The sequence below is a fragment of the Engraulis encrasicolus genome, chromosome 22 (genome assembly GCF_034702125.1).
Source record: "Engraulis encrasicolus isolate BLACKSEA-1 chromosome 22, IST_EnEncr_1.0, whole genome shotgun sequence".
NCBI lineage: Eukaryota > Metazoa > Chordata > Actinopteri > Clupeiformes > Engraulidae > Engraulis > Engraulis encrasicolus.
Window position 1 is genome coordinate 41,149,737 of NC_085878.1, and position 12,500 is coordinate 41,162,236.

Here is a 12,500-nt window from a genome sequence, read left to right on the forward strand (position 1 = left end):
GATTCAAACCTAAGAGGTTTGAAGAGGGCCTACTCTACGACGCTATAGGCATGAAGTCAAATCCCGTTCGCATGGCTGGAGCCTGTGACTGTTTGTTACATGGCCGCTCCGTCACATATGCGTCCGCGTGCACCATGCATCCCTTAACATGACGTGATGATACATAATTCAGAGCCATTCTTCCGTTCTTCCACACTGGCATTGGCAGGCAGGCACAGGGGACAAAGGGGACAGTTGTCCCAGGCCCAGGGACAGAGCGGCCCCAGAATTGGCTCCTCATTACATTGTATGTATTGGGTGAGGGGCCCTTTCATATGACTTTGTCCTGGGCCCAACCAAAGCTGTCAGCGCAGCGGCCCTGCTCACCTCGACCCCACAGCACTGGAATAGCAGGCGAGCACTGAGCACGTGCAGGATAGATGAGTGTGAGTGTGCACTCGTGTATGCGCACAAGCACGTGGATGGATGGGGTTTGTGTCTATGCAAGTGTGTGTGTGTGTGCTTGTGTGTGTGTGTGTGTGTGTGTGTGTGTGTGTGTGTGTGTGTGTGTGTGTGTGTGTGTGTGTGTGTGTGTGTGTGTGTGTGTGTGTGTGTGTGTGCGTGTGTGTGTTTCTCCTTTTTTACTTGTCATACTTTTGCACAATTCAATTCATTTCAATTGCAAACTCAGCACAATAAACACCATAACCTAAGATTTTATAAACAAAACATGAACATACATGGTGCATAATATGATCATTAGGACAAACTCCTAAATCAATATGACTACTATTACTCCGCATGTTGATGTGAATGTAATGGTAATGGTAAATCACTAATACACAATCTGATAATCAAACAAATCTCATGACCACCGTAGGCAATGGAAAGCACACATGTTAACACAGCCACATGCTGTGTTGGAGTATGTACACAAACAGGCGCAGACTTGCGTGTGTGTCTAAGGTTCCACCACACACAGAGCTATGTAAACCATCCAATCAACAAACAGCACTACAGTAGTTCATTAATGAGAGCAATCTAAACACTTGAAAGACCCAATTTCAGCACCTCAGATGGCCGCTGGCCATTTCCCATTACCTCACACTTAACACCCTTAATAGCGCTCACTAACGAAGCAGCGCCATTAGCCAATATCAATTAGAAGCAGCGCCATTAGCCAATATCAATTAGCATTAATGCAACTAGATTATAACATGAGAGCAGAGCGGCCAGCCGTCAGTCTAGCCATGCCATGCCATTCATGCTTCATACTAGGAAGATGTAATCCTCCATAACAGGATGGTTGGGATCATAAAATCGGCTTTTTTCCCCCCACCACCACCACTGGTGTTTAAATAGGATCTACAGTATGCTAAGCTGCCTGCGCTGGCTAGTCGGGCTAGGAGTCTACTGTAGCCTACTGTAGCCTACTGTACTGTACCAATGGAGTGTGGTGTGGCGTGGTGCAGGCAAAAAAACAGTATGTTTCAGGGACAGCAAGGGCAAGGAAAACCCATTCTCAGCCTCTGTCTCCACTTTGTCATTGTGTACATATATACCACACAGTCTAGCCTATCTCTCTATTTTTCCACTGATTTCCTAGTGGTCTACTCTGGCAAAAGCAGCATGTGTAGTGAATGGGACCACTCATCAATCAAACGATCAGAAAAACAACAAAAATGCTAAATATCAGCCTCATACTGTGAACAGTAGGTATGAGTCAAGCAATGTATAATGTGGTCTATCCGAAAGCAGCATGCAGTACTATACACTGTGAAAATGTAGTGTTATTTTAACTCTTAGAGAGTATATGCTGTGTCCAAATGCACTCTAGAAAGTGTTACATTGACTCTCTAAGCGTTGAATTAACACTGAAATGTTAACTTTGTTAGTTACCTGGAATGGAGTCTGGCTGTTGAAATTCTTCACCTCCTTGTTGGATCCGCGCACAAGCAACACTCTGGCACAGTTGTCCTGCAGCGAGAGATGGGAACGATAAGTTTAGAGGGAGATAGAGAGGGAGAGAAAGAAAGAGAGAAAGAGAAAGAGAGAGCGAGAGAGAGAGAGAGAGAGAGAGTGAGTGAAAGAATGAGAGAGAGAGAGAGAGAGAGAGAGAGAGAGAGAGGGAGAAAGAGAGAGCTAGTGAGAGAATGAGAGAATGAGAGAGAGAGAAAGCGATAAAGAGAGAGTGAGAGAATGAGAGAGAGAGAGGAAGAGAGCGAGTGAGAGAATGAGAGAGAGAGAGGAAGAGAGAGAGACGGAAAAATGAGATGCACAGAGAGAGAGAGAGTAAGCGAAAGGAGAGAGAGAGCTGTCAACCCTTTTCGCTCCAAACCATTCCCTCCTTTTTCTTTTCCTTCCCTATTCACACTCCCACTCTTCCAACTTCTAGATGGCGTGGGTGGTAGGAACAGCGAAAAGGGGAAAAAAATCACATCCGAAAAGCATCACTGATTCACATCCGAAATTCAAAACGGTTATATCTTAAATCAACTATATTCCCTGTATTCTCCTGTAGGAGGAATAACACATCATTTTGTCCACTACTGTTGAAAACACAGCAAAATACTATATTCCTACCCAGACAGCGAAATACTGTATTCCTGTCCAGAGCGAGCGAGCAGCGGAGGAAAAGAGACAGGTGGGTGATACCTTGGCATGCAGTACGGTAATAGTCCCAGAGGTGAGGCGGAGAGCCAGCGAGGTGGCCAAGAGACACAGAGGTGGTGGCACTCGGAAATGAGAAGTGAAGTGATATGGAATGAAGAGAAGAGAGAGAAGAGAGAGAAAATCAGCGGTGTAGAGAGAGAGAGAGAGAGAGAGAGAGAGAGAGAGAGAGAGATGTGTGCATGCATGCTCGCCCACCTCTTGGCTCAATACACATGTACTCACACACACATACATTCATGGACACACACACACACACACACACACACACACACACACACACACACACACACACACACGCTTGTGTACACACACAGGCTCATCCGCACACAGGCTCATGCATGCACACAATTATATGCTGCAAGCTCAACCACTGCTCACAGTGGCGTGTGCACACAAGCCAAGCACACACATACAAGCACTCTCTCTTGCAGTACACACATACCGTACATACACACTGTCTCTTACACACACACACGTGCGCACGCGCACACACACACACACACACACACACACACACACACACACACACACACACACACACACACACACACACACACACACACACACACACACACACACACACACACACACACAGTACAGAACAGTTTACAAACAGAGATTCACAGCCAGAAACACACACACAGCAACAGCTGTAACAAAGACAGTCTATTGCTGTGTGACCCAATTAAATGATGATGAAATGAACTTTCATGCACATCCTCCAAAAGTGCTGCTGGTTTAAGTCATGACAGCACACAATCACATACAGACTGGCATAACCTACGCAGAGACATGGCAATCTTCAAGCTGTATGGAAAAACGCAAACTCAAGCTCTACTTCTCATACAAGAATGAATGAATGAATGAATGAATGAATGAATGAATGAATGAATGAATGAATTTATTTTTCTCTTCACACCGTCATTTAGACTTTCAGTTACATGTCGTGAAAAGTTAAAGGCCTATTCTAAAGTAGAACTTTACATTGATAACCAAATGGTATCTTGAATAATAAAATGGACTGTATTTCTAGAGCTATTCCACTCCTTCGAGCACTCAAAGCCCTTTACAGTGAACGAATATCTCACATTCACACTCCCAGAACTAGCAGAGGCTGCCACGCAGGGTTCCAACCTGCCACCAGGAGCAATTTTGGGGTGAAGTGTCTCGCTAAAGGACACTGGGATGGGGTCAGACAGAGTTGGTGGCGGATAGCCTGGCCGTGCCCTCCTAGTGACGCAACACCTTCAGCGTCACAATTAGTCAGGTCAAGAGCAATTCAAGTACTTACTGAGCTCCCAAAAAATCGGGAACTCCTCCCACTTTGTCGGGACGCAAACAACCATTAGCAAACCAAGGGGAGGTGGGTCAACCATGACATTTGGGAAATGCTAATTGTTATGCTCTTGGTCAGACCAAGTCTCGGAGAGATTTGAAAGTCGATGATAATCAGGCTAGTGAATTTGAGCCTGCAACCTTCTGATTACTGACAAGCTCCTTCAGCACCTGAGCCCCCACACGGCCGCCTATGTCTGGTCTATACATTGATCCAAACACAGATGGTGACATTCCGTTACACCTACACAATTCATTATGCACGTCATTTACACCATGGTGTAAAAAAAAAAAAAAGTTTCAAAATAGGACTGCACGGCTTGACATTTTACAAGAAAATAATGATCCATACAAAAAGCCTACATTTACACCTGCGCAACTCTGTTAATGTTAATGTTGTCACATGTAGTATAGGACTTTTACATCTATACATTTTTTTATATCATTCTATGTGTGTGATGGACACAGATGCCTTGTTTTGAGATGTGCTGTGATTTTTACACACACACACACACACGCACACGCACAGGCACACGCACACACACACACACACACACACACACACACACACACACACACACACACACACACACACACACACACCAAATTCCGACTGTAACACAGGCAAGCAAAATGCAAAGTACCAGAAGCAATCCTATATATCTGGTGCCCGCTGGGAAATTGGGAATCTGAGTTAGGCTGGGCTTGGCTGTACAGGTCTGTGGCAGAGCAGAGCAGCGAGGCCGGTCTGACACTGAAGGGAGCATGGGAGCAGCATGGTCCACTGAGCTGGACAGTGGAGGCCAACACAAGAGCAATGTTGCCAGATTGGGCGGCTTCCCATTCCCGCCCGTTTGGGCTGCTTGGGACGGCCGTCTGCGGGTAAAAATGCCATTTAGCATAATAAAACACCCAAATTTTGGTCAAAAAACCCAATAGAATTGGGTAGGATTTAGTGCTTCCAGGTGGGGTTTGAGCATTGTTTGGGCAGGAAATCATTAGCCTCATCTGGCAACCCTGCACAGGAGAGTGGATTCATACACACTCACACACACCATTGCAAACACACACAAGCGATCAACAGACACGCACGCACACACACGCGCGCGCGCACACACAACATGTTAGCAGCACACACAATGCCTCAGATGGTCAAATACAGAATTGTGTGTGTGACCATCCGTAATGGTCAAATTAATGTCACCACACAAACGGGATTCAATTGGATTGGCAGCCCCACCAAAATACTGCAGAGAACTACGTACTGTACAGTGTAGTTTGGACTGTATAAATTATAAAGTTTCTCAGAAAATCTTCAGTGGGGGTATCTAAACAATCTTTGAGGAACATAGGCCTACAGGTGCCAAGTTAGTTCTACTAGAGAATGAACCCCAGGGTCCCAAAGAGAACTTTTTCAAGTTCCCCCACACTGTAAAAATGAAGTTCCTCAAGGAACCTATAGAGGCTCATTAAATTTTGTTTCTTAAACGCAGTTCGGATGGAGCCGGAGGGGTGATTGACAACTGACTTCCTATTCCTACCAATTCACCTGTCTTGCGGGAAGGCTCTCGAATTGTCCCCCACCTACCCGAACTCCTCCATTTCACCAGTGGTCCCACTCTACCCTTCGTCTATACATAAGGGGGTGCAAGGGGACCTCATCCCGCATGATCTCCACTTAATGCGCCCTGGGAGCGAGGCCAGCTTCCATATGCCACACATGCTTCATTGTACACCAGGGGTGGTGAACCTATGTCTCGAGGGCCATTTCCGGCCCTTAATGTGATACTGTCCCATTTTTTGAAATAAGCTTATTTTACATCTCCCCTTGAGTTAAAGGGACACTGTGTGAGATAGTTTTTAGCTGTTTATTTCCAGAATTCATGCTGCTCATTCACTAATGTTACCTTTTTCATGAATATTTACCACCACCATAAAATTCTAAGTATTCATTATTACTGGGAAAATTGCATGAAAAGGTGGATCTTCTCTATGTCTGAGATTTTGAATTTCCAGATATAGCCATTTTTAGCTGCAAAAGTGACTGTACTTTGGCCATACTAGAAAATGTTAGTTTATTACTTAGTAAACTATCATGAAAAGGTCAAATTTGGCAATAGGCGACCCAGTTTCAATGAGCAGCATAGTTGCAGTACCTTTCTTGACCATTTCCTGCACAGTGTCCCTTTAAATAATAGGGTTTTACCGTTCTCCTGTACTTTCAACCGTTCTCGGGGTATGGCCGTGCAAATTTTACCTCCATGCTAGCAGTTAACATTGAGTCCTATGAGACCTGCTCACGGCTAACTGGTCTCATAGGAGACCAGTTAACTGTAAGCTTGGAGGTAAAATTTGCACTGTCATAACTAGAAAACGGTTGAAAGTACAGGAGAACGGTAAAACCCTATTATCTAACTCAAGGGAAGGTGTAAGCTAATATATATAAGCTTATTTCCAAAAAATGGGACAGTATCACTTTAAGGCTGTTTTATTCGGCCCCTGATATATTTCTAATGTTATGCATGTTCACAAGAAATATGACATATTTTCAAAAGGAAAAGAAAATAAAGGTCCGCAACACTGTTAAATGCTCCCAAATTTTTTATAATTTATTACATTTTTGGGAGCATTTAACATATTATTTTGCGGACCTTTATTTTCTTTTCATTTATCTTACGTTTGGTCCAGCACCTGTGCCACTGATGTGCGTGCATCCTTTGACTTTCTATATTTTCAAAAGGAATCTTAGAAATTACATTTGTAATACAATTAAGTTATGTTCAGGGGACCTAGAGAAGGTGGGTCTGTTTTAAAGGTGTCTGCCGTCAATATAGGCCTAAAGTGAAGGGGGAGATCCTGGTTTGTGTTCATAGTACGGCCCTCGGAGGACTTTTACGGCCCTTGGAGGAATATGGAGTGGCCCCTCGAATGAAAAAGGTTCCCCACCCCTGCTGTAAACCAAGCACTCAGAGGCCGGACTAGTGAATTTGCCACGTTTAGGGAGGAGTCTCTAAAAGTTCTTCAGGAAAACTTCAAGGTTCTTCAAATCACCTACAGTATACTCTTCAGTTTCCCCACAGTGCGCAGTGGAGCTGGGGAGTACAGTACAGTGCACACTGATCAAGATCTGCCCACCTCCCAAAAAAGATTTAAAAAAAAATAGCAAGGTTGGTGGGGGGCGCTGTGGCGCAGCGTGCTAAGCCCCCCACATTTGGGCTTGCATGCCCACGGGGACCCCGGTTCGAGTCCGGCCGGGGTCATTTCCCGATCCCAACCCGTCTCTCTGTCCCACTCGCTTCCTGTCACCATCTCAGACTGTCCTATCAAATAAAGGCATACAAAAGCCCCTAAAAACATATATTTAAAAAAAAAAAAAAAAAAAGCAAGGTTGGGAGGTATGAATGCATTGTTAATGTGAAAATCTAAAACCCCGTACCCCCTGCCCCCAATAATGGAGTTCTAACTTCAATTCAAACTCTAGGGGCAAGGGCAGGATAAGGGAAGCAGTGAATTACTCTCACGTACTGAATATAAAACCTAAAAGGTTGTAACCTCAATTGTGGAGGCGTAATCCACAAAAGGTGGACCAATATGCATTTAAAAAGGGGGAGGGGTTGTGGGAAGAACCTTTTGGACCTTAAAAGCCATTTTGATTACATTTCCTTGAAGAGCCTCCACTTAAAAATGAAGTCACTTTGGCAGAATGATGGCGTTGGCACTCAAGTCTCTGGAATGTAAATGAGTGGCTGACTCTCCTGTGGCACTCTCAGCTTTTAGTGGTCCAGTACAGTACATTCCACCTCCATCTCAGACAAGATGAATTAGCAAGAGCACACTGAAATGGGCTGGACACACACACGCATGCACGCACACACGCACACGCACACGCACACACACACACACACACACACACACACACACACACACACACACACACACACACACACACACACACACACATACACACAGGCATGCACACACCTCTAAAAGCAAGGAGTGCTTTGTGCTACGGTCTCTCACACATATACTGATGTAAAGGCGTCCTCCACCTGGAGCCATTATGCATATCAGGTTCAGCGCTACACTACCCCATTCAGACCGACACATGTACGTGAAAGTGAAAGTGAAGTGAAAGCCCAACTGGGACACTCCAACTCCCATTGTCATTGTGACACAGCAGTCCATAGCACACAAGTGATCACTGCACACTGCACACAACAAAATTGCATTTATGCCTCACCCGTGCAAGGGGGCAACCCTCAATGGCGCCCCAAGGGAGCAGTGCTGCGGGACGGTACCATGCTCAGGGTACCTCCGTCATGGAGGAGGATGGGGGAGAGCACTGGTTAATTACTCCCCCCACCAACCTGGCGGGTCGGGAGTCGAACCAGCAACCTTTGGGTCACAAGTCTGGCACCCTAACCGCTTACCCATGACTGCCCTACATAGGTGTCCAGCCACAAGAAAAGTAGCCACAAGAAGGCCAATGGCTATATTGAGTCTAAACTTTACAGCGATTCCTTACGCATGCAGTCTGGTGAAATCTCATGAATGTGTGGCCTTTTGAATGTGTCTGAACTTCTTTCAGTAGAAAACAGACAAATCAGTGCTGAAAGATATGTAATTAGCCCTTTAAAACAAAAACAAAAACACTGATTAGCTTATTCAAGTCCTCAACTTGCACATTCTGCAGAAAAATGTCACAATATCACAAAATATATCACAAAAAAAGAATACCACCAAAAATGGTAACACTTTATTTTAGTATCTGTTTGCACTAATAAATACAAAGTGCCTGTATAAGTAGGCCTTATTTGTAAGGCATGTACTAAGCAAAATCAAACATTTGTATGTGCATGTATTCATAAATATCTTGCTCATGCACAATAAGGGATTTATTACCGATTTAACCTTAGTAAAGACCTAGGACCACCAGATGTGGGGGGGTTAACGTGCTGCGTGACATCGTCCGCTATTCATCAATCTTTAAAAAAAAAAAGTTATCAAAATAATAACTTGCAGATGTGTAAATATATTCTACTACAATGGTGTCACTTTTTTATCTCCGATACTTCAACAAAAGGCTGGTATGAATCATATTGCATAACTTTCACATCTGAATTGCCGTCATTCAGAAGATCCACCATCCACAGTACAATGTGCAATGCAATGCAATCAAACGCCAATCGAAGGGCAATGCAATCAAGCGAAGCAGGTGACTTATTATAGACTGTCACTGGTTTGGTTTGGAGATGTGTGAAAGCATCAATACCAGGCAGCACAACAACTAATGATGAGAGTGAAGATCCAGTTAACCTACCCCATCAGTTAATTAGTCTAGTGGACAATAGGCCAAAGCTGCCTCAGAAGACAACAATTGGATCAATAATATTGACCATCCTGCTACACGTGACAAAGGAACCAACTCCAAAAGGTGGACAAGGGGGCCATGTAAGGTAATGAATAGTGGTGTGCATTGCCACTGCCCTCACGATTCAATTCGATTACGATTCTGGAAGTAGCGATTTGATTCGATTCGATTCGATTCACTTCTACAATGCATTGCAATATATTACATTTCTACTGAAAGCAAAGCAAATGTTTCATTGGTCTTAATAAGGCAATACAAGTAGTCAGATACTGAGCAACATTTTATTGTCTGTTTTCTGTATCAGTCTTGCAGTTTTCAATGCTTTGAAGTGCTTTTATTTAATTAAACATTCATTTGCTCCTGAAATATCCACGGAAGTAACTGAAACTTTAAAAAATTGCCGCATCAATTATGGAACTTGCCGCATTGAATTGAATTGTCCATGCCCTGCACTGCATTGCATTGCCGAATTGATTATTGTTGACACCACTAATAATTAGTGTTGGGAGGTAATGCATTACAAAAGTAATTAATTACTGTAATGCATTACCTGTTGCTGTAATGCAGTCATGTAAGGCATTAGAGGGCAAAAAATCTGTAATATTTACCTAGTTACAATGCAAAATAATGTAAGTTACAAATGCATTAAAATGACCTGGATTTTAGTAGTATTCAGTGTGGTGGGTCAGAAAGAAGCTATTCCTGAGCCTGGTAGTTTTTAGTCTGCATGCTGCCAAAAACACCTCCTAAGTTGGAGGTGAAAAAGTCATGACTCAGGAGCTTGATTTACACTGTAATAAACTGCCAAATCCATATTTATGCCTACAGTTCTTTTGGCGAAAGTAGCTAAAGTAATGCAAAAGTAATGTAATGCCTTACATTTTAAATATAGTAATACTGTAGTGTAAGGGATTATTTTGAAAAGACAGTAACATGTAATCAGTAATGCATTACAGTTTTTGAGTAACTTTCCCAACACCACTAGTAATGAAGTGCTAATGCCCTGGCTGTGTTTCCTTTATAGCCCAGTGCAAGGCAAAGAGCAGCAAGTTGATTTCACTACCTTTTGTTTTTAATTCCAAATAAATAATTCTGAATTAAATAGTTCCATCAGGTTTATTTTGATCTCTCCTTTAATTCCGAGTTAAGAGGAGTTTGCTGCAACATGATCTCCAAAAATTCCGTGCTCCTGGACACGGATGTTAAGGACACTAAATCCGTGTCCAGGAGCACGGATTTTGCCAAAATTCCGTGCTCCTGGACACGGAATTGTTTTCCGTGCTCCTGGACACGGAATTGTTTGAAGTGCTTTCTATAGGCTATTTCCACAGTCTTGTGTTTTCTCAGGATTTCAAATATTTTGTCTCAAAAACAACATTTCTTACTGACAGGTTAGGGTTAGGGATTGTTTTGGTCTGGGCACAGCTAGTTTTCTTTCATTCATCATATGAGTTTGATAGCTTAGCAACCAACTGGAAAAGGTATTTCTCAAAAATATGTCTTTAATGACAGGCTAAGGTTAGGGAATGTTTTGGTCAGGGCACAACTTGAATTGCTATAGCATTATTTTGTTTAGGATTAGCATTTGGTATGTATTTTCTAATGATAGAGTTAACACAGTGCTGCGGTAATAGCCTATAGAAAGCACTTCCGTGTGCCCATCACGGAAAACAATTCCGTGTCCAGGAGCACGGAAAACAATTCCGTGTCCAGGAGCACGGAATTTTGGCAAAATCCGTGCTCCTGGACACGGATTTAGTGTCCTTAACATCCGTGTCCAGGAGCACGGAATTTTTGGAGATCAGGCTGGGAGTTTACATGTTTTCAAAGCGATATTAAGCTTTATTAAAAATAAGACTTCATTCGGAAATAAATGTCTCATGTAATCCTAGCCACAGAGGCAGTTCAATAATTCCCCGGTTCACACACCAGACCATATCACAAGTGAAATATGGGTTACTGTAGAGCGCCTACTGAGTTCCTCATGGGGGAGGTGTGGTTTACGATTGACAACGGACATTTACTGGGCACTTCGAATGTGTCATTTGGTGTACACCGTACTTTGCCCATAGCTAATCGCATTGATTGTATTCCGTAGCGTCCATTTGTCGAGCACTAAGCCCAGGGCCGGATTATCCATAAGGGCCAGTGTGGCACAGTGCCTAGGGGCACCCACCCTTTACAGTCAGTTAGGGGGGCACTGCATGACACTAACGTTACAAATACTGTTCATAAAGGGGGCACCTGCAAGGTATTACTGTAGTGCCTGGGGGCACCACAGTGTCTAAATATGGTCCTGGGGTGGATTTCTCGAAACCATATTTGCTAACTATGTTAGCTACTTTGTTGTTTGCAATGCAATTTGCCATTGGCAACAACCCAAGTTGCTAACTGGCTAACAACTACGCTTTCGAGAAATGCACCCCTGGTATGCCTCACCGTCTTCTCACCCCTCCCCGCCCTCTGATTGGCTCCCTCGGCCTCCATCAGGCCACTGTGCTTAGTGCAGCATCCTTGCTGTCTTTCAGATTGGAACAGTTGAGCAATTAGGTAAAAGACACATGAAATTGTCATTCAGTGCAACAGATACTTTTGCTACTGTAATTGTCAAAAAACATGATTTTTAGTTCTTTTTCAAGTGAATGCATGAAAGCCACTTGAAAGTAAAAAAAAATAAATCATGTTTTTTGCAGTATTAAAGTAAGCAAAAGTATCTGTTGCACTGAATGACAAATTCATGTTGGACATCTTTGACCCAATTGAGCAGCATGGGATTTCCCATTCAAGTTCAACGTTCAACGTAAAAAAAAGCAAAATCAATTACAAGCCTTAAAAATCCCAGTAGTGCCTACTAAACTACACAGTAGTGTGCTGCTACACACCTTAATTGGACCCATCTGTTCTGCACTGCCACTGCAGTTGTCGTTGACAACCCAAATGAGTGCTGGATGAAACAAACAAGCAGCAGCAAATTGTTTGCAATTACTGTTACTGTTGCTTTTCAAAACACACACACACACACACACACACACACACACACACACACACACACACACACACACACACACACACACACACACACACACAATTACTGTTACTGTCGCTTTTCAAAACACACACACAATTACTGTTACTGTTGCTT

General features: G+C 43.4%; 1 protein-coding gene across 1 annotated transcript in view; it reads right to left on the reverse strand.

Moving 5' to 3' along the window:
* LOC134438328 (SH3 and multiple ankyrin repeat domains protein 2-like) overlaps positions 1–12,500 on the reverse strand; it is a 258,811-nt gene that overhangs the window by 198,645 nt on the left and 47,666 nt on the right. Inside the window, exon 8 of the mRNA XM_063187875.1 lies at positions 1,879–1,956. Within this exon, the coding sequence (XP_063043945.1) occupies positions 1,879–1,956 (78 nt within the window). The remainder of the gene's footprint in view (positions 1–1,878; positions 1,957–12,500) is intronic.